Raw genomic sequence first — 22,990 nt, 5'->3', positions numbered from 1 at the left:
TACCATTTCAGTGGCTAAAATTAAACAGTAAAACGATTTCAATTATATTTTCTCAAGTTTTTTATTACTATTGACTAAAAATAAGGTACAAGACCTTTCTACACATCATTTAGGGGCAATCCTAAAACATTCAAGAGAAAAAATAAAACAACACATTTTAAATTTGGTAAAAATTCATTTACTCCTTCACAATAATGACTGAAAACTTTATCAAAACACAATATACGTGTTTACAACTAACGTTAATAAGAGTGACGTAATAAATACAAAATAGCGCGCTTTACACTGCGCGTACGGCGGTCACATATTCAGAATCAAGTGTTGCCTTCATCAAAAATATTTTTCTTATGTATCGGTTTCTTGTATTTATTGGAGAAATGTTTATAAAAAAATACTTATGATGTTATTTTTTATGAGTATGAAATGATTTTTTTTATGGAATAGCAGGCAAACAAGCAAGACGCGTCACCTGATGGTAAGCGATCAGCGTCGCCCATGGACACCCGCAACACCAGAGGAGTTACAGGTGCGTTGCCATAAATGTAGATGTTTCTCTTAGGCGATTATTTCTATTAATGAAATACTTAATATATGTTGTTTTAATAGAATCGGAAAACAAGTTGGCAGTGAAATGTTTAATTAAGAGTTAAGACTTGATTTATCCGATTTAGTGTAGATAGTAAATAAATATCGTCTAAAAGTCCATTTTTAAGGTTGGCAGTGTCAAAAAGTATTTTGATTTTCCACAAATGGTTATTACTATTTTCTATTAATTTCTCCAAGACAATATTCAAATATTCTGTTTTTTTTCCAACTACAAAAATATTGTTAGGTACCGATAATGTAAGGCAATGTTTCATCTGAATACGTGTTGAATAAAGGGTAAATTTTAGTGATGTGGGCATTCGACATTTAGTTATCGATATTAGAAAATGTTAAGATAAAAAGCAATCCATATGTAATACTTAATACAATTCTATGGATCTCACAGTTCACTATAATTTATCCTTTATCATACTAAAGTTTGAGGGTTAATTACCTTAATGTTACATATAAATAAATTATATTAAGAAACAGCTCTACGAATATACAAAAATTAATACAAAACCTTACAGTATTACTAATTAATACGATTAACATCACAGTTCATAAACAAGTTAGTAAGAGTTAAAATATGTATGTATAGATACTTCAAAAGTAAATTTTAGCACTAGAAATGTGTTTAAAGAAATACTTAAAATTTATAAAAAACTAAAAACAACAATTTGGTGAGTTTTATTTAGTGTACCTACGCGACGAAATTTTAGGAACATACACAAACGCACACTTTAAGAAACAAACGTTGCCTTTATAAGGCAGAAGGGTCAAACTGCGAACGACTCGACTGTAGGTACTACGCGAATAGAATAAACAAAAAATGGTGAACATTTTATCCATACATCACATTCACATTCGAATGAGAGCTCCCCACGCGATACAAAATGTACAAAATGGGAGTCACGCCCCAAAGGTTCAGTCAGATTACAATAATAATATAAAATTAGGTACTTATACATTATTGAGTAAAAAAGCTACAGTTTATATGACATTAGTATGCTCGTTGAGTAGCGATGCTTTAAAAATACTGCCTATAAGCGATGTACTTATAAGTAAGGTAAGCTTAGAAAATGTTAGCATTCTATAAATAACAGTTCGAATAAAATATCACTTTTATAATTATTGTTTAGGTGACAAAAATATAGATTTTCATTCGATCCCATACTGTGTTGTTGGTTCTGAGCGTGATTTGTTATAATATTTATTATTGCTAAGACTTCTGTCGCTTCGTATGTCTAGTTATTATTGTAGGAAGCAGTCTAGGGGTAAGAGAGTAACGCCTGCTGCGGCCAGGCGATCTTAGCGTCTATTCTTCTGTAGGCCAGCGTGAAGTTCTGTCCAGTCTTCTCCGACATCACTTCTTGTGGGCAGTCGTTCTCGTTTAGCATAGTCTCTGTAACAAAAAATATAAAAAATGATATCAATATTCGAAAACAAAAATAATAGGACATACTACATAAGGGCGGTAATGTAAGCACACGCCACATGGCACCTAAACTTCTAAGATAGGTGCAGACAATTTTAAGATTTAGTATTTCAGACCTTATTTCTTATAACTAAGGTTTAAGTGTACTAATGAAAAAAATGATGATAGTAAATACGTACCATGGCCATCATGTAACGCAAACAAGGCGTAATCCTGCGGATTGGTGATTGCAGCGGCATGCGCGAGCGCTCGACACAGGTCCCTTGCGCGCGCGCCTGGTCGACACGGCACTGGGACGCGCCGTATAGACCCACGGCACTCGTCCGGTAACACAACCCGCACCACTGCTACTGAGTGCTGCTCTCTGTTGTTGTCTACCGAACCACGACGCCACTGCTGGAAGAGAATTGAATAGTTTTATTTTAAGCCTTTCACTGCCAAGAAATGACTGTTAAAGGCTATTCCTCCACTAGTGTCGGACAACGTTGTCCGACATGATGTCTAAAAACACAAGTGACATTATTGTTGTTAGAAAAATATTTTATAGCGGTATGCACCTCTGTCTATTCCTTTAGGGATTAAAGACATGATGATACGAAAAATACTTTTTCAACCAAAAACAAAACAACTTTGTGCCATTTTTTTTTAGCAATCAAGTAAAAGAAAAGCTAATAAAACGATTGTAATAATCTTTATGTATGTTAACAATAACATTTCTCTATCAATGCTAAAACTATCATCACTGATACTTTGCTGAACTTTGATATAATGGATATTATAGTAAAAAAAACTTACAGGTGTAGTGCTATCAGGCTGCGGTTCAGGAGCAAGTCTCTTCAAGACAGCCACAGCAGAAAACAGTGCCGTCAAGTAATAGCCACCTTCTCCAGCCAACAATGCAGCTGGTAGCAGTCCAGCCATCAACTCCGCTTCCAGTTCAGCACAGACCAGACGACTCCTGGCAATAGTCCACGCCAAAACTGGTAGCAGATCATCTGCCCCTACACTGCGTTCACCTCGAATCTAGAAAGATGGAAATCAATTGATCAATGAAAGTGAAGAATAGAAGAAAAAAATTAAATAAAAAGCTTTAAAAGTACTATCATTAGAACTTGAGACGGGATATTTACCAATTACCATAAAATTGAAAAGCTTTAAAAGTACCTACTATCATTAGAACTTGAGACGGGATATTTACCATGTTTACTTATGGCTATGAGTTTCTGATATTTCGGCACTGTTGCAAGCGCCATGATCACGGATAAACAAGTTCTAATGATAGTGTTAGTGACCATGTCAGTTTAAAAACTTATAGCTTTAAAAGTAGTTTTCATTTAATCAAATTTCTAGAGGAAATCGGCTTGCTACCATAAATGGTGTTTAGTTAAGATTCAATGAAAAGGTATTGAATTAAGATTTTAATTACTTAGGTGATGATCACGTCAAACGGCCTGTTGATTAAGTTACAAAGGGACTAAGGGTAGGTACTTACAGCATTGAACATGACTGATATAGCTGCCAGGAGATTCTCTAGCTTATCCAATGGGGAGTCAGCTTCCTGCATCTTGAGGAAATGCTTCGAGATCACTGCTAATACTGCTGATGATGGAACTTTAGTAGATTCCTGGAAGAATAAGTTCATGTTAATAATATGTGTATAGGGTTCAATATTAAGGTACTTTAGAACGTAAGAAATAGTTTTAAAGCTTATTATGCTGAATTCTATTCGAAAGAAATGAAAATATATAAAGTACGTGCTTCATAGTGAAGAATATAGGATGAAATAAGTGATCAAAGTCAAAATTATTCATTTCAAATAGACCGAAGACACTTTTGAGCGTCAGCAAATATTACAATATAAAGAAAACAAAATGTCTGTCTGTCGATCAGTCCTCTGGTGAAGCTATTTGCTCGTTCCAAAGTGTAAATTCCTATGGAGAAGATTGATTATTATTTATGTTCTATAGGTCTATAAACCGAAACATATTTTTTATTAGTAGTTTTTATGATAAATCTACCTTAATTCCTAGCTGCAAAGGAGTGGCATGCTGTGCTCGTTCAATGGCGGCGTGTAGACGGCGCACATCAGCGGAGTGCCAAGCTGCCAGGAGCGTGTAGAGGCGCGCGCGCAATGGACGTACCACCAGTCGGTGCATCACACCTTCTAGTATAGCATCCAAATTCAGGAACTCTGTTGGTTTTAGCTGGAAAATGGAATATTAAGACAGTTAGAATTAGTAATAGTAGTAATCACGCTTTCGGCAAGTGATTTAAGGGAATTCTAAGTCATAGCTTTGTACAGAAAGTTAGCATTGCCTACTACGTCTTCTGGGATCGGTCCCTGATACGTCTTAAGAACACGACACGCTAACCTTTGACACATATATAACGTACTTTAATGTATTTTACCTCTCTTTAAATTTTAGTAAATTTTAGGGCGTTGTATGCATTTAAATGCATCACTTTAATATTATAAATCTAAAGGTTTTCTTGTTTATATGTTTGGACGTTTGTCCGTCAATCACGCTGAAACTACTGAACGGATTTTGATGAAATTTGGTATATAGACAGTGTATGAGCTGACTTGGGTGATAGAATATTTTTTTATCCAACGGGAACGCAGGCGAAACCGCTAGCAGAAGCTAGTTTGATATAAATATTTGTATTGAAATAATTATCTTATGACTCATGTTTTAGAAATGGTGGAAGTAAATAAAAACTCACCTTCAATCGCTCCTTTTCGACTTCTTTTTCAAACTCCCTCTCGCCATGTTTGACCAGGTAGTTCTTCATTCCTGACATGAACTGCCTCATGTTTCTCATCATCACCTGAGAAAAAGATAATTAATAGGGTGATTAGTGGAGTAGGTACTTAAGATTTGCCAAATATTGACAATCATTACAATTTGTTGTCATTAATTAAGATAAAAGCATAAAATGGCTTATAATCGTAATTAGTTTAAATTAGCAGCAAATAAAATAAACAGCGTTTGTTTACAAATTAGGTGCAAATTGTTATTGAATTTGTGAATTAATGGCCCCTGCCACTGCCTGGTACTTAGCGTAATTTTCAAAATATATCGTCAAGCCTTTTATCCCCGAGGGGTTAGGCAGAGGTGCACATTATGGCAAGATTACCACTGTACAATGTACACCCACTTTTCACAATTTATGTTGTAATTCCCATGTAGTAGGTGGAGAGCCTATTGCATGTAATAGGTGGGGAACGTATCAATTTTCAAAATAATAATTAGTATTTTTTTTCTATAATCTTTTTTCTTTATCTTACCTGTGGACTTGTATCCTTAGAATCAAGGGTGCAAGCGATAAAGTTGTCGATGTTCTGAGCGAAAGTCGTACTCTTGTCTTGCGCAAGATGGAGCGCGTACGCACGCAACGCAGCGCCTGCGCCGCGGGTTTGACGACCGCCGCGCAAGGCACGCACTCTGCCAGCCGCTGTTTGAGGAAACAAAAGTTAGTTAAGTTGTTTTTTTTTTAATCGAGGTTAAATGGTATAAATAGACTAAATATATAAGTAATAATATAAACATAATTGGCATGGTCGAACGTTTGAATTTCCAAATCTTACTTGGTAGATTATAAGTAATTTGATTGATTAATTATTATGTTTTAATCAATTAAATGCTAGAGGAAATGTTTTGAATTGAATGAATTCATGAGCAATGGTCTTGAAACTACTCGAGTTCCTCGTCAAATAATTAAGTGAATAAGTCGAAAAGCATAATAATTAATTTAGTATCTCACACAAGTTATAATAAAAACATAGTTTGACTAAAAAAAGTTTCGATTTGCATTCAAAAAGGTAATCAAAGTACCTTAGAATTATTATTAGCATTTCAATTGCATGCAACACACACGATGGATGCACGTCGGAAATTATGACCTCATTATCTAGATAAACCGATAAAATAATAATATTCTATGCGAACATTAGACCGAGGGATTTTTTGACCCACATCGGCACTCGGTGCACACCCTGTATCTCTGTGAGTCAGCCATGATAAGGTTGGTATTGCGGTAACAATGGCTTTGAGCTTTTTAAACGTCAGACAACAACATTCCTGACCATTGTCTTATCAAGCCTAAGTAATGTCTTGTTTGTAAAATAGTTCTTAGCTAACCCCACACTCATTAGAAAAGAATTTCTTCGTAAATCAATACACATGTGTATAAGATAATCTTGTAAACAGAACCAAAAATATTAATGAGTTGAAAGGTCTAACGATTTAAAAACAATTTAGGCGTCGCATTACGATCAATAAACAGATAAATAGAACCCCTAAAATAATAAATTAGGACGTAATTACTATCATAAAGACGAATTAACATGTAATTTGTGTATTTAGATACATTAAAGTGACATATTTATTGTTTCAACCTCATTTTCGTGATAATTATAAACGGTCATAATCTTAGAACACGGCACATTGGATATTCATTTGTAATGAAACAATAATTACCTACATAAGTACGTGCTGGACGAAGCAAACGTTTCGAATGAATGATCCTCGACGATGATTTGGCTTTCGACATCCTTAGGCTTAAATAATGTACGTTTTACATTACGATAGAGAAGGCTGAAAAACCTCTGGAAACTGTTGGCTATCCTTCGAAACACACTTAATCGTAATGGTTTATCACTTTCACACGAGTCTAATAGTTCATTGCAATGGCAAAGTGGTGGCTTAGCAACCACTTCTGCCCTTTTTTTATAAACTGATTTTTCTGCTAGAGATTTGCAGAAACTGGTTAATGAATTAGTTTTCCGTAATCGTCTTTGGAGTTTAGGCTCCATGAATTGATCTCGTGATAAGATAACCCAATCACTTTCTAACACGAATTCCTTTAAACTGTCCGTCCTAAAGTTCCTGATGGTGGTTAACGCAAACACTTCACTACGTTTCACTGGCACAAACACGTCCAACACTTCCAAGGCATCCTCTGCCATTTCAACTTCTTCTTTGAAAGGCGTGAAGTGTTCCAACGAACCGATTGATTTGAACCAGTGCTTGCTGGGGCCTGGCTCAATCTTCTCACTCCTCGACTTCCCGAACCTTCCGAGGAACCACCTTCTGAACCACTTCATGACTGATTACTAAGCGGTTCTGGCCCGCGTGCACGAAGGATTTAAATCGGTAGTTTCTCATTCACACAGCGCGGTGGAAGAGATGTTCATCCAACGCGGGCTGGAAGGCGACTGTCACTGCACTGCACCGGTCACTGAGATTGTCTGAGAAATTCACGGCACGCGCAGACCTTTGCTCTTTAGCCATAATTAATTTATTTACAGAGCTAATGTACCTACTAACGATAATAGTTGTGCGCCGCGGTCCTATTGTGTGTGCTCTACTCAGTTAATTAATTTGATAATGATGTGTAATAATTGATTAATTACATATCGGTCTTCATTGTGCAGAGAACATCTGTGATTTGCGATGAGTGATATTCATATAGCATGCGCTATATTGTTGAGATAATTTATATGAACATCCAAGTACAAGAGGAAAAACGTGACTTTTGATAGTAATGTCCTAAAATGCCTTTTAATAGAACAATAATTTGTATATTTATGTTTGGATATGACTTAGTGAATCTTCCGTTTTAGTATCTACATGACTGGAGTATTATCACCGCGTGCTCTATATTAAATTGTATTTACATAGTGTTATAAGTACGTTGTGTAACGTGAGTAAATAAATGAACTGGATGACACGTGCACTGACGTATTTTATAGGTCCTATCTTCCCATTCAGAACAGAATTGTTAATCAATTAATATGAATGTGGAAATGTTACTTTCATCGACATTTATCTTATTGTACTCAATCATTATGCAGATAGTACTACATACTAGAATATTATACTATTTATTTGTGAATTTGCTAACATTTTTAGTCGAACGTAGCGATAACTTTTAGCGATTCAGACTATTTTGACGATATATTTTTTATATTCTAACTCACCTAATAGAGGATCCAATCGATCTCTGAAACTCTTTGCCCTCGTGGCGACAGTCGGCCCCCTCCTCGGAAGAGGTGACTCCCATTCACAAGGCTCCTCCTGTTAAAACACATCAGTCATTTAAAAACCACAACAAATAAAAATTTTCTCCATTTGGTAAAAAAGGAGGTTCAGTCTGCTTAGACCCACCCTGTAGTAGACTTTGTACCGCTAAAACTGGTAACAATAAAAATTGTGTCTTTTGTTATTTAGGTAATACAGTTCTTTATTGTATGCCATAATCCAAAAACAAAGCCATGTTTTCAATAGTAACCATAAATTCTACAATGGACGGCCTAATGGCTCTACTCTCTTAAAGGTACTAACTCTTTCAGGTGCCTATTGGATAAAAAAATGCGTGAAAAAAAAATACAATGATCCCAAATCTAGACTTATTTACTTCGGAATCAAGTATTTAGTAGGGTCACCTTTGCGAGACAGCCAGCCATAAAATTGTTGAAGATAAACAGATAATACTAGATCAAATATTTTTGCAAGATAAGTAAGCATTTAATCTGTAAAAATAAAACAATTACTTTCTAGTTTTCTGTTGCTGTGACAAACAAACGTGATCAAAATTAAGAACAAGCAACGTCCCATTGAAGTCAAAGGAGACTGGTCTTTATAATTAAAGAAATGTCTTTATTTAAATAAAAAATTGCTTACAGCATCATAAAGTTGATGTCCATTAGAAGGAGGTATCAGGCCGTCCCACTGTGAACTGTCCCAAGGTTCGGAGAACACTGTTCCATCGTCGCTTGCCTGTGAAATAGATAACGAATAATATAATAGAGAGAAAGGATTATTATTATCAATAGTATAATGTAGTTCTAGGTTAAAGTCATCTTCATAATATATATTATAGTAGTGCATGGAATGAGAGCTTGTTAAACGTCTTAAGATTAAACAAAAGCTAAAGTGGGATACTTGACAATGGCAATAACTTGTATTTGAATCATCTGATAAATATATTCTGATGTACAGTCAGCGTCAAAAGTCATCGTGACCACATTTAGATTTTCCAAATTACTGTATACATTATATCATTCATAAGCTCAGCAACTATTGAATGAACTTCATTAAGAATCAAAACTCATTTGGTTTTCAACATAAGTTCATTCAATATTTACGCCCTTCTATAAGTTTTACAAACAAACAATCTGATCCTCATTATGTTCGTGAGTGTTTTTTATTTTAGTAATTACATTTCAATTAAGTCTTTATATGTTCTAATTTTGAAGATGAATCTGGTTTTCGAAGTTTAGAATGATTAAATACTGGCACCAATGACATTTATTCATACAAATCGCGTGGCAAATAAGCCTACGGTCTGATAATGGTATAAGTAGATCTTTTGTTATAGGTACCTGTTCAGATAAAGGTCTCAGATCATGCACGTTGTCATAGCACGAAGCTCTTGGTGGTGATCTCACTTCTTCTGGCAACATCGTCGGTTCTGCATTCAGTCTCAAATCAGGTAATCTGTTTGAAATAACAAACAATACATTAATTGATACTTATGGATAGAATTTTCCAATGTCGTCAAGTTTTCAAGTGGTACAACTTGTCATATATTATCATGTTCTTACATAAGAATTTTGAGAACCTAATCATTATTATCAGCATTCTCATTGTTGTCATTACACGAGGTTATGTCATGTCCAAGATTTGAAATGATTGTAATCATCAGTAAGTACATTATCAAAGGTTTTATAGTATAAACCGGTAAACGAGCAGATGGATCACCTGATGGTAAGCAATCGTCGCCGCTCATAGACACCCGAAACAAACACCAGAGCCTTTTGGCGGTTAGTAATTGAAGGGTTGTTGGGGAATCGGTAATTGGACCTCCGATAACCTCATTCACACTACGTAACGCAACGTCGGTTTTTTGTGGTAGCATTCGGGTCGAGCCGACCAATTAATTAAAAATTCTATTTTTCTTCTTTTTTAATTCAGGTGACAGACCGAGGTTTATATTTTTCGGAATGTATATCAAAACTATTGATACTTGTAATCTTACTTCTTATTCGTAACTAAGTTTAAGTTACCTTTGTGCAACAACTTGATGAACAGTCAAGTGTTGTGTTCCATCATCGACTGCACTCAACCGACACTCCTGCTCTGCCAGTGAAGGGAACGTGCCGTTCTCACTGTTTGAACCTTCGTCGTTTTTATCTGTAAGATTGTATCAAATATTCGGTTAATTTACTGTAGCTGTTAACTTTACACATTTTAGTAGGTATTTAAATTTTATGTGCCACCAGTATACCAATCGAAAAATAGACCCACAAAAATATAAGCCTAAGAATAAAAATATAATTTATGGTAAAGATGGAAACCACGATTTGAAGTGGGATCATCTGTGTAGCCAATGTGTGTGAATATTGAATTCTGATAAAAGGGAAGTTGGGAGTGCAAGAGCAAAATTTACAAGCAGCATCTACTGTTCTACAGTATCTCTGTAACACTGACTTATAAACTCCCAACTGGAATCAACGGTCCAAGTCTGGTCGTTCTTGCCTGAGGTTGGCTTGTTCGCGATACGTGGAGGCTGCACTGGCTTCATCTTAGGTTTGCTGCGCAGAGACATCAGGTTGTCCACCGAAGATGACGTGTTTGGTGATGATGCTGCAATAGAAGCAAAATAAACTATGATTCAAACCACTCATTCTTGTAGAGTAGTTTATTTTACTAACAAATATCATAAGTATACTTACGAGAAAGTTCCTCAATACTATGCATATCGCGCAGCGGATAATACGGATGATTTTGTGTCGGTGGTTCCGAATAGCGTTGCGACAGATTCATTCCCACTCTTAAAAGTTTTCGTCGTTGCACTTGTGGCAAGGCAGCCTTTGAAAGGAAAAAAAAAACAGTGTCAGTCAGTAGGAACCAATAACATTCATCAGATATAAATCATTATATGTTATACTCACTTCCTTTAAAGCATCTACAGGATCAGCGTAGAAGGGGCTGCCTGCATTATCCTTTTCAGAATCCTCGCCCATAGAATTAAGAACACTCTCATCTTCAATTTTAATTGTCTCCATACTTTCAATACTGTAATTCTCTCTGTTTTTAACTACAGCTTCAATCTCTTCGGTTAATTTTTTATTCATATTCATGGCTATGTTAAGTCTGTCCGGCCTCTTTGGTATAATTTCTCCCTTGCTGTTCGTAGTTGCTATGATTTCATTGGAACCCTTAAAACTTTTCTTTAATGAACCATCCAAGAGAGTTTTCTTTTCATTCAGACTTTCCGTCGAATTGATTAAATGTATGTTTTCCTTCTCCAAGATGGATTGCGTACTTTTAGCTGCATTGAGTTTGGCTGTAAAAATCAAAGTTATGTTGAATTTATTTGATTTATGAAACCAGGAAATGATTAATGATCTCTAAACTTTTGTTTTAACTTACGTAAAGTGTCTGGCAAAAGATCAGGCCTTTTACTTTTCATCAGACCATTATGAATATTGTTTTCGTTTTCGGGTTTCAATGGTTTGAAAGTAGAACAGCTGTTACTTTCCGGTCCCCAAATATCTTCATAGTCTGATACTTTGTCCATTAAAGAACTTCGGCAATACACACCCGGAGATTCTAAGATATCTGATTCCTGTAAAATAACATTTGAATTAGGTCACATAGTACTGTGTCATGAAGAAACTAATGCTGTTTATATGCAAATTTTGGGATCAATTGAATAACAGACTGTACAAGGTTAAGTAGGTTGAAAACAATGTGCTGTTTGTTATCAACAATTTCGTGCTATTAGTCAAATCAATCAAAAATGCTTGTGTAACGTTCCACATTCAGAAAACATATACTCTACCTGGTAATGTCTGGACTCCTTTCGGTGAGAGTGTTTACTCCTTCTCGATCTACCAGATGGTGTGGTACTTGCTGTATTCGTATTTGGAGACATAACTTTATCACGATCTTTGCCCATTACGGGAGATATAATTGACTGATTGGATGTTGGTGAAAATACATTTTTCGAAGATATCGGGGAACTTCTAGATATCGGTGAGAAGATTTCACTTTTGTTTGTTTGGCTCATAGGAGAAAAGACTCCGCTTTTAGAAGAGATTGTATCGTTAGAAACAGGAGAATTGATTTGACTCGTTGGCGAAAATATTCCGCTAGTGACTGAGTTTGTACCATTAGGAGACACGAGTTGATTAGGAGCAAATGTGCTGCCAGATTTAGTTAAACTGTTAACGATTGGGTCCACCGAATCAGATGTATTTGTCTGAGACTGTTGTTCGACTGGCGATCCGGGCTCAACATTATTCTGCTCAGTCATTTGCCGTTTGAAGCTTCCGTGCAAACTAGCTGTCATTGCATTGATGCACTCTCCTTCTGGTGACATACGGTGCATCATATTCTATACAGGAACAGGAAGTTATAGTCAGTCCATTGGTTGTATCAAGTTCCAAAATACAAGATAAGAAAAAAAAATACGGGTTAGAAACAAACATAATTGTCTGACATGGCATAAGCAAGAAACAAAGTACGTGCAAAGCATACACGGGTGCACAATCATGCTTTAAAGTAATAATCCTCACCTGGGATTCTCCGTTAGAATCAGCAATATTTTTTGTTGCATCCATGATACTGAATACAGAGTCTGCGCTACCGTTATTATTGACTGCATTAGACGCAAGCGTTAGTTGTAATCTGTCGCTTTGAATACTCTCATTGATTTGATGATTGTGAATTTGAGTGTTATTGACACAGAATGTGACGGTGGTAGTGACTGTTATGTTTCCATTCTGTGACACTTTGTTAATAGGACTGAAAGCTTCAGATTTTGGAGATAAGGATGGTTTGGTAAATGGCGGCTTCGCCCAACGAGGTGGTGGTGGCGGTGGTGTAGTTTTTACGTTATTTAATTGGGTGGGAGAGTGTTGCGTGTTGGTGGTTGGAAAAGTATGAGGCTGTGTTATATGCGCCTGAAAACAGGTGAAGCTTCTATTAATAAAATTCTTAAACACAACACCGTTAAAGCTGAATGAAATTGAAAATAATACTTACGGTACTAGACATTAGGTTCAAGGTGTTTGGTGGGGTAGGTCTTGGCGCTCTGATGAATGCACTGTTGGGTTTAGCCGGTGGTGATGGAGCTGTTTTGCCTTTGAATGTGCTGAGGTTCGAATTTTGACTCGGTGGGGAACCTGACGTGTCTATTGGAGACATCTTAAGCACTACGTTTTGATCCTTGTCAGGGCTGAGAATGTGTTCACGGGAATTTGTTCGGGTACCTAAAATACGTTTTAATTTGAATATACACACATTAAGAAAATGTACTTTTTAAATTTGTAGTATAATTATACTTACTGGCATTAAAGCTGCTAAGACTAGATCCCGTATCAGACGGCGTGACAGCCATGGGAACAACACCATTGGCCAGCTGACATGGAGAGAGAGGATTGTTCGGATTGTTCTTCGGGTTTGCCATCGGGTAACCCCAGAACTCTTGTCCAAGAAGAGCTAAGGAACTTAGTTGATGACGGCTTTTTGCCTCTCGAAGGGGACGAGGTAATTGGAGCTGCACTGGTAACTCATCACTGGAAGGAAATAATTACTAATTATCAAAGATGTAAGGTACAGTTTTGCATGGCGTTGGGCACTAAAATTAAAATTAATTTAATCAGACTTAAATGATTACTTTGTTTTAGACAAAAAGGAGGATGAAATATTTTTTTATGCAATATAGGGCGTAAACGAGTGGACAGATCACTTATCGGTAAGCAATGCCACGCAAGCCTGAGGTCACTCGCAACATCATATGAGTTAGAAATGCGTTGACAGCCTTTTGGGAGTTAGAGATTTCTGGATTAATCATCACCCTCACCTCTAATAGTATAAGGCTACATCAAATTTTTAATAACTCTTAGTTACTTACCAGCATTGAGAGTAATGTGCGATCAGTTCAGGTATGTTATCGAAGCGGTTATGTGATGTCTCCAGACCGATGCGGCCTCCTGAAGCTTGGATCAAGTAGTGTTCGATGTAGGGCCCTTTGTCTGCTGGCAAGCGGACGCTAATAGCCATGGTATCGGGCTGACTTGACTGACGTACTACGAAGTTCTGGAAATTAGAATAGCATAATATTAAATTCCTTGTAAAAACGCTTTGTTTCCAACGAAGAAAGTGTTAAAAGATACGTTATAATTGAAACTGTCGGTGTAACTGCCCATATAAATGTTTTAATAAGTTTTTGAAAGAAGTTTGGTTCAAATAAATCTTGGTAATAAATTAATTAAACGATAAAAGTTTCTAAAGAGGATTCTAAGACCTAAAACTAAAACACTTTGTTCACGATCTCAGAAGCTTTCTTATCTATAAAAGCCATAAAATGATTATCTTTTCATTGAAGTAAGATAAAGGAAATAAATCTTCTACTCACTCCTTCTTCTTTTCCTTGAAGCAAATGGAAGGCTCCTGCCCTCTGAATGCCTGGTAGGAACCACACAGGGTGCGTCCTGATCAGCCTCTCCAGCAGCCCGATGTCGCATGGTGGCTGTTCTTCAGACCCTGATCCAGAAGAATCGACTGAAGAACAGTCACCTCGAGCACCTTCGCCGTCTGATGATAGACTTTCTCGACTCTGTAATGAAGAGAAATTTACGGGTATAGTGCATGTGTAGTGTATCAATTAACTTCGTACGACATGTGGGAAGAAGAAAAGCAGTTGACATAAACACAATGGAAGAAAAAGATTTTTCGTATATGTATATTTTTTTACTATACATTATATTTATTTAGAAGTCATTAGTAAAACACCTTTGGCCGAATTGATAGTAATTAGCTTTATAACATAATAAATGTTAATTTGTTTATTTAGATACTAATAAAATAACGACAAAACAAAGTAATTAAAAATAAAAACACATTAAAACTTCGTATTAACAGAGTCATGTTTACACTCATTAGCCAAAATTTTAATGATGGCATTAACGAATACTCGTATAGCTTTTGTAGGCCATTCATTTCCATTCATCGCGTACATTAGTACTAAACACATTCGGAGAAAATGCTCCGCTAATTGAGGTTGTGTGGTACGTGAAAATAATCGTAATAGGCAAATATTAGTGAGTCCCTTTATGAGTTCGTGTGTGGGGGCTTAGGGAGTCGCGAGTCTGCAACCGGCTTTATGGCTTCTCTCTGTGTACACAAGCCTATTAAATTCACACCGAATATTCGTCTGTGATGCGCTCCTATGTCGTTAGTAAGCTCGTCTCAAATGATATTCCTTTATGGTAATTTAATGAGGATATTCAATTTTGAAGGTACAGTGAAATATAATAAACGTATTAATTTAAATGGCTTTCATGGAGTTCGAAATAATTGAATGATACCTGTCTTGCTTTCATACGTTCAAAACCGTAACGTTCTTTAAGTGCAAGTCTTACACTCATAAAGAATCTAATCCAGAAAATATGAGACAAAAAATCCTAATAAGAAGACTTTTATTAAACAGAAAAAGAATTTACACAAAATAAACGAGAACTGGGGATGAAAGCGAGGCCAAAACAATATGGGACGCTTCATATAAATGTCACTTTGGTAAAAAGAGTACAATATTTAAGGGAAAATATACACGACAATCTCGCTTCAAACGAAAAGGAGGCTCTTTGTTCACTAACTTGGAAATATTATTACCCGATTTTCTCTGCAAAGGATGCTTGGATCCCACAAAGGCGAACTTGGCCAGACTCGCCCAGCGATACGATACGTTTCATTTTACTTGTTTATATGTTAAATTTGTATTACCCTTTTCGTCCGGCTGTTGCCCCCATATAAGATTTTATCATGATATCTTTGTTGGATATATTCTTAGCAGATCGCAATTTTCCCTCTGATCTTTTTTCGTGAATTTCAAGTAGCCCCCGGTCATGGGTCGGATTTTTGCCGAATAAATTAAAATATTTCTTCGTTTTTTCGACATACTGTAGAAGAAACTATCTGTCTATATTTTTTATGAAGTTCTTTTTCGGTGTATTACGTTTTTGGTAAAATATTTGTATAATAATATTTTTAGGTATGGATTGGGTCACTGGTTGAAACCAATTGAGTATCTTTTATACACCTCTGTAACTTAGATTCATCATTATGTACCTATATTACCTAAGAGACAAAATGATTAATCTCTACTTACTACATTAAGACTAGTGCCTATCCATATTTACCAAACGAGTTTATCATGGTCACAATAACAAACTATTAAATTAATAAAATATTCATTTGCATAACACTAGACAATAAAATGAAAACACAATTTGAAACTAAATAAAAGCGCATTAAGGTTTATATTAGTGCATAATATGAACCAACGAGTTTGTTCATTAATTTGTTCAGAATCCCTTTGCAGTCGTTGCGTACAGTCCGCCCATGTAGTTTTGAATTAAAATTGATCGTATTTAATTCAAATTGTTGGTGCGAATGTGAATATTTTACTTCTCGACTTAATTAATGCGAAATTTCGGTTTGTTGTACACTAATGGAATATACTGCAGTGTGTTATTTTGTTTAATGTTGATATGAATTAATTATAATGTTTATGTAGTCTAATTTAATGGGTGGTAGTTATTCAAAGAGGTGAATAATCATATTGTGATTTGAAATCACCTAAATACCTATGACCGGTTTGAGAAGAAGTTACTTACTGTGATAAGATGCATGACATAATAATAAATTATTAAGACATATTTTTTCTCAATAAAAACGTATTCAGAAGCAAATTCGGACAACTGTTAGAGATCGGCAGTTAGTCTTGTGTTGAAATGTGTGTACGGAATAATAAGTCCTTAACGAATAAATAAAAAAATAAATACTTGATATATCTATTGACTTGACCAAAAGTAATTTTGCAGACACAATGCAAAACTTAGATAATGCTTTTTTAATCCTTTAGAAAAAATCTAGAAGTTTTACCTAGTAATTTATACAGTAAGTGTCTGTTTTAAACGGGCAATTTGCAAGGAAAAACATCTCATTACGACTAGGAGTAATTACTAGAAAGTCGGGCGTCCGTCACATTTGTTTCATTGGATTTCTCTTTGGTGCATTTTAAAATTACATAGCGTTAACGTAAAATGTCTGTGTTTTAATCAAAATCAACATGAATGACACAAGGAAAACTTACTTAACATAGTTTATAAGTTACGTAATACCAAAACTATAAACCCGTGTTTACAAACATACAAGTTGCACATGACACCCAGACCAGAAATAACAATTTGTGGATCACACAAAGAGTTGCTACGTGCGGGAACCGAACCACTACACGTTGCACGGCAGCCGTTGCCCAGCCACTGCACCAACCGTGCAGTCGAAGTTTCTATTAATGATATAGGTAGAGTAGGGAAAATGAGAGGACATTACATAATCTCTAAAAAGTCGACATCATAATTCAGAGAATAAAATATATTAGGTAGGTACTTTTTGTTAAAAGAAAATGCAAGTACTTAAGTACTATCTACGAACTGCACCAACAATATCTGACTAATTAATGCAGCTTTATGATAATACTTTACCACCAACCAAGTTGAAACAAACAAAAACTAACTCTACAACTCAAACATTAAAGTTTAAATTAAGCACAAAACCGCATTAAGTAGTTGAGAAGATTTTAGTTCTTAGCTTTGGAGTGAATAAATAATAAGCAAGGTTTTATTTTTTTGTTGATTAGTACTGGCTGGTTTTATAAAATACTCGTACTAACGTGGTTTAAAAATAAACTGTAGCTTTATGAAACAGGGTAATATTTTCTATATTAACAAATGTTATATTTTTCATTACATATTACTTACTGTTATAAATATATCTTAGACATTTTCTATTTCTTCTTTTACAATGTTCTTGATTGACAAACAATTTACTAAAATTAACGCTTATAAAACGGCACTCCAAAACTTCCTTTAGTGAACAAAATGAAATACCAGACAGGCTTTCGTTCCGTAAAATATTTCCGATAATAATAAGGAAGAACGCGCACCGTGCGTTACCACAACATTAATTACGAAGTAAAACAAATATCGTGATAAAATTAATTTTCGCAGCAATTCGGGGCATTTAAACGGGCATATTACAGGCCGAAAATGTCGACTACACGGGAAATTAATTCGACGATCGGTAACAATAATAACTGCAATGAATCATGGGTGACAATAGACCAGGCGGCAGTTAAGGTGTTAAATTTTGCGGTACAATACGGCTTTGGTAACAAATATCACACCACCTCGGGATGCGGTGGACGATTTATGTCCCAAGTTGGTTTGCAATTAGGTTTTCTTCGGTTCAGATGCGGTTGTTTGGTCGTGTATGGAAACCACTTATTGGCAATGAGTTATTGTGATTCGAATATTAAGTACAGTTTTATATTCCTGGAATACCTTTGGGTATTGTAAGAACACATAAGCATAAACAGATAACTTCTTACTTAAGTGTACTGTTTTTTCTTTACTAATTATTTTAATAGCTCACATTCCGAATAGTTTAATCACCAGTTGAAAGTATAATAGAAATTAGATCATTTTATTGATATCTCGATTTTCATTCTACATAATAATATTACAGCAACATCATGCAAGACTGAGGTATATAATTTTAGACAGAGTCGTAAAATCTGGATTGAGATGAAATGCTGACAGTTAAAAGAAAAGTTTATAGCCGTACTTCGTGCCATTATGTGCTATAAAGAGTGGACATTAATTTTAAGACTGTGCTGGTGAATTTCAACATCACTTTTTGTCAAAGGGATAAACAAAACAACCATAAAAGTGATCCATCCTTTTTTTGGAACATTTGTTATGTCTTTGTGTCCCAATTGCCTATCTATCAATGAGATCATGTCAAGGCAATTTTAGTTTAAAATACGTTGATTCGTCTTCAACTTTCATCATAATCGAAATTCAAAGCGAATGAAGAAGCACTTCAAACTTCAAGTACCTACTGCACCCGACTACAACCATAAAATATTTTACGTTCGCGCTTCACTTCACAACTACTCCAGCGCCTATTACATGAACACTTTGCAATAGCAATCTCTTAAAGGCATCTGTGTCTCATGGAAATATCGCAAAGCACTCTACTCTTAGTGTCGCATAACAGTTCACTTTTACACGAGTTTGGTTCAAGTGCGAAGCGGTCGCACGTGCTGTGGCGTTGTAAATGGTTCGAACGTTTTAGGAGCAAACGCCGCACACCTGCGACCAAGAGAAGGGAAGTTTTAATTAGGTAAAAAGTTTTCCAGAATACGTAATAGGGTATCGGGAGTAGACTAACGATTTTATGGCCGGTTAAGTAGCGTTTAAGAGGTAAATGATTTTCGAATTTTGATCCTGTGCTGTGTATTTGTAAGTAGGTTCTTGTTTGTTTGATATTTTATCTGGACGAGAAACAGCTTTTTCATGTTGCAATTATAATATGCAAATTGAAATCTGAATACTGTTACAGTTCCCACAGCGATACAGCGACCTCTGCATGTCATTAAAATCTTTTTCCCGTGGACATTTTCATCAAAAAATGGAGGAACAAAATCAAAACTTAAAAATGTTTATTTCTGCGACAGAAACCGTCGACATCGCGACAAACTTTTAACGAGCACCAATCGAATGCAGACAGTGAAAAAATCACGCAAACAAGGAACAGTGGGAAGAAAAAACAGTTATTACTTCACAAACAAACTTACAGCCGCCCTTTAGTTTCTTCAAGTTCAATCAAAGAGAGCAAACAGTGTTTGTGGTCCAGTGTGGGGCTGTGGGGAGGGGTGGGGTGCATGCAACGGCAGATGACTCACCCCGGGGTGGTTAAAATCAATAAGTCGGGTCGACCCGCTCGTGTGTACCGATCAGATTGGCGTAATAACCATTTTTCTGCGAAGTGCGTTAATTCACTTTTTATCTCATTACCCGTAATTTTTGTCGGTTATTTATTAACGAGTTCGCGGGAAATAGATGTAGTTAAGTAATTATGTTTGTATAGAATTATGTCGGCTTATTCTGTGAGGCATACTTTTCAGAGAAAAATTAAAATAATAACATATTGCCGGGAGCTTCGTAGAATGAATAGTACTTCTGTTAAACTTAAATATATTTAAACTGGATGTGACAACTACTACCTTTTTCTTCTTGAAAACAAGTCCTCATATATTCTAAAAATATATATCTTCCAGCTCAATATTTTATCACGGAACCATTAATCCATCCTGGCACACATACCCGGATCTATCTCATTAACGAAATGACTCGTACCTGCAAACTTTCGCCTGAAACTCCTGCATATATTTAAGGCTACATCAACATAGGTAGATGAGAAGTTAAATTATGTATGGAGCAGTAAAAGTCCACATAGCCCGAAGGTGTCATTACCATAATAAGCGTCCCGGAAACTGGACAGGGGAGTCGGAGCTCATGGGGTTTGAAGCCATTGACTTGACGCCTGACTTACGCCTCGTCGTTTCCTTTATTGGCGGCCTGATTGCATATTTTTTTAAATTGCTCGCGATGCTCAATTAGACCGTGATGTGGTTGATTTTGACTTAAGGAATTTGTTGTGTGGTAAAAAAAGAAGCTTGAAATGTTTGCGTAGTTGTAATTTGGTGTGTAAATATTTGAATCAGGTTAATAAATAAAATAAAATAAAAACGTATATTTATATCTATGTTTAAAACAACAAATAATAAAATGTATACGCATGCCGATTCAATAAAACGCACGTGGCAAAATGAGAACGAATAATCACCGAAAATATTCGCGTCGCTCCGAACAATGCAATAAAGAGGAAACAAGAGACGCATCTATCCCCCTATTGTTGTACTAAATCGATGGCATCCACTGCACCGCATGCAAATTAAACTAGGGATGGCTTCATTTTTTTTCATCCAACAATTAAAGTCTGCCCCGGACGTAGGAAGGGCGCAGACAAAGTTCCGAGCGACCCGATAATCGTTCCGTGTTGACAATGGTAGCAATTATCGCGTATAAAACGCCTAACTTCCGAAATTTTACCGAGTATCAACTGAGTCAATTTTCTGAGTATATTTAAACTGGTCGAGTGTATCAAACGCTTTTGATAAGTCCAAGAAGTAGTTTGAAAGCTTTCAAAGTGATTGCCGTCTATATGATATTAATTGCCGGGCTAGTTTACGCACCATTAAACAAATAGGGATAACATGGTCTATTAGAAGCAATCAAAGTAAATACCGATACTTAAACAATTTTGTAGACAGTTTTATTATCCATTACATTAATGGTGAAGAAAATTACTTAAACACATTGTTTATTGTAGGAAGCTATTTATTTAAATGAATGTTAACAAGATTTTTAAAGCAAATAAATTAACAGATGAGTATTAATTTTAAAATTGAATTTTGTCGGAGTAAAGTCTCACCATTTTGTCGTCTGTCGTTGAAATGTTGATAAATGGGGGCGACCGGAGTTCCATTACGTTATCTATTCATTTGTATGGCAAACGAGCCTTTCAGAACCATGAGTAATATTCAGATGAAAAATATGAATCCTTTGAAACTGACTGTCTCGTTAGTTCAGTAGTCACTAGCACTATTGTTATCACGTTGGTTTGGTTTTCCAGTTTTTTAGTGGATAAAGCATTATTCAGGATTTTCAACCTAGTAATCCTCAAAAATACTATCCCTTTTGTATGCGGTATATAGTAAAAAGTCTACCAAACGACATGCATCAAAAAGTAAAAGTCATATTAATGTAGACATGGTACTTAAACTACAACACATTATTTGTGAACTTATTTAATGTACCGTGAGTTCATAAAATATCATTAAAACCAACTTTTAGGAAGTAAATTTTGAGGTTACAACAAAAGTACATTTAACCCTTGAAACCGTAACGTGTCCAATAATTACCCGCGAAATAATTAAAAACACCATTACAGACCATAAATGGTAGGTATGGTACGAATTCCCGGCGAAATTTCTAAGTCGCACATGTCATTTATGTGCCGCAAAGGCAGTTAACTTCGGGCCCCCGCTCTAATTTGAGGGTTAATCGGCAGTCCGATGGACCAGTAAGTGTAGTGTAATGAATATTATGCTTTCAGGCGATCCCTTTACTTTTCGGGGTGGCATTTAAGACTGTAAATTCATCTAAGAGGCGTTTAAAGTCATCTTATTTTTAAAATTCCAACCAGTAATTTGTCAACAGAATATCACCCCAGTTATAAAACGTTCACTTTTTCGATATAAATGCAAAGCTAAGTGCACTATAACTTTGCTATTACTCCCTATATTTTAAACTAGAGCCGGCGACAATGCAAGGGTTTGGTGGGGCTTCAAGCATTCACAAAGCAACGCCCGCAATTGACTGAGAAGTTTTACACCTCAAGTGGGCCCCTGTCACAGCTCTAGTGCGGCTGAGTGCAGCGGCAGGGTTTGTAAACATTGTGGTGCTGCAACAACGGCTAATTGTCATTTTAGAGAGAAACATGCAGCAAGTGCTAAGAATAATGCACCGTACGCGCGTTTAATGTTTCTTTAATTACGCTTCAGAGCAATGACGTTGCATACTAATCAAGTTCTATTTGAAACCATGAAATGCGCTGCGTTTATTTATTGCCATTTTAACCGCATTTTCTACTTTTATTTAAATAAAATTTTCCCCACGTAGTTAGGGGGATTTGTTGTCGCCGTGTTTGAAAAAAACATAAATATTTTTGCCCAAACACCGTAAAAAACAAGGTAGCATTTTAAAAACTGCGCTTAAGGCTATCCGGGTTTTATATACCGTAAATAATAAGATGAATAAAGGAACATCAAACGAAAAGCTACCCCTCTCTGAAAATTCCCTTCTGCACAACCGCAAATTTAATTCTGTATCGACTATTGAAAAATATTGCTTTCGTGTAACATCACTCTCGCCGCATTCACATGGTAATGGCAGCAAAATGGAGAGAGGAGACGCATTCC

At 35.9% G+C, this 22,990-nt stretch overlaps 1 protein-coding gene across 12 annotated transcripts in view; it reads right to left on the bottom strand.

Moving 5' to 3' along the window:
• Positions 1-155: 155 nt before the first annotated feature.
• Positions 156-22,990, bottom strand: part of LOC118267831 (protein sprint) — a 215,199-nt gene continuing 192,364 nt past the window's right edge. For 6 of the 12 annotated variants that reach the window (XM_035582066.2, XM_035582065.2, XM_050694387.1 and 3 more), the window contains 21 exons: positions 14,456-14,656; positions 13,952-14,136; positions 13,384-13,613; positions 13,081-13,307; positions 12,612-12,998; positions 11,876-12,430; positions 11,464-11,659; positions 10,983-11,377; positions 10,764-10,899; positions 10,519-10,674; positions 10,095-10,221; positions 9,411-9,525; positions 8,710-8,805; positions 8,007-8,103; positions 5,313-5,479; positions 4,748-4,852; positions 4,042-4,227; positions 3,516-3,647; positions 2,819-3,046; positions 2,203-2,419; positions 156-1,990 (listed from right to left, as the gene is read on the bottom strand). In XM_035582066.2, the coding sequence (XP_035437959.2) occupies positions 1,857-1,990; positions 2,203-2,419; positions 2,819-3,046; positions 3,516-3,647; positions 4,042-4,227; positions 4,748-4,852; positions 5,313-5,479; positions 8,007-8,103; positions 8,710-8,805; positions 9,411-9,525; positions 10,095-10,221; positions 10,519-10,674; positions 10,764-10,899; positions 10,983-11,377; positions 11,464-11,659; positions 11,876-12,430; positions 12,612-12,998; positions 13,081-13,307; positions 13,384-13,613; positions 13,952-14,136; positions 14,456-14,656 (4,272 nt within the window). In that variant the 3' untranslated portion in view covers positions 156-1,856. The remainder of the gene's footprint in view (positions 1,991-2,202; positions 2,420-2,818; positions 3,047-3,515; positions 3,648-4,041; positions 4,228-4,747; positions 4,853-5,312; positions 5,480-8,006; positions 8,104-8,709; positions 8,806-9,410; positions 9,526-10,094; positions 10,222-10,518; positions 10,675-10,763; positions 10,900-10,982; positions 11,378-11,463; positions 11,660-11,875; positions 12,431-12,611; positions 12,999-13,080; positions 13,308-13,383; positions 13,614-13,951; positions 14,137-14,455; positions 14,657-22,990) is intronic. The other 6 variants (XM_035582063.2, XM_035582064.2, XM_035582068.2 and 3 more) reach the window with 6 other exon arrangements.

This window comes from Spodoptera frugiperda, chromosome 6 (genome assembly GCF_023101765.2).
Source record: "Spodoptera frugiperda isolate SF20-4 chromosome 6, AGI-APGP_CSIRO_Sfru_2.0, whole genome shotgun sequence".
In the NCBI taxonomy this organism is placed as follows: domain Eukaryota; kingdom Metazoa; phylum Arthropoda; class Insecta; order Lepidoptera; family Noctuidae; genus Spodoptera; species Spodoptera frugiperda.
Note: the sequence above shows the minus strand (reverse complement) of the source record. Positions and strands in the feature narration are given on the sequence as shown.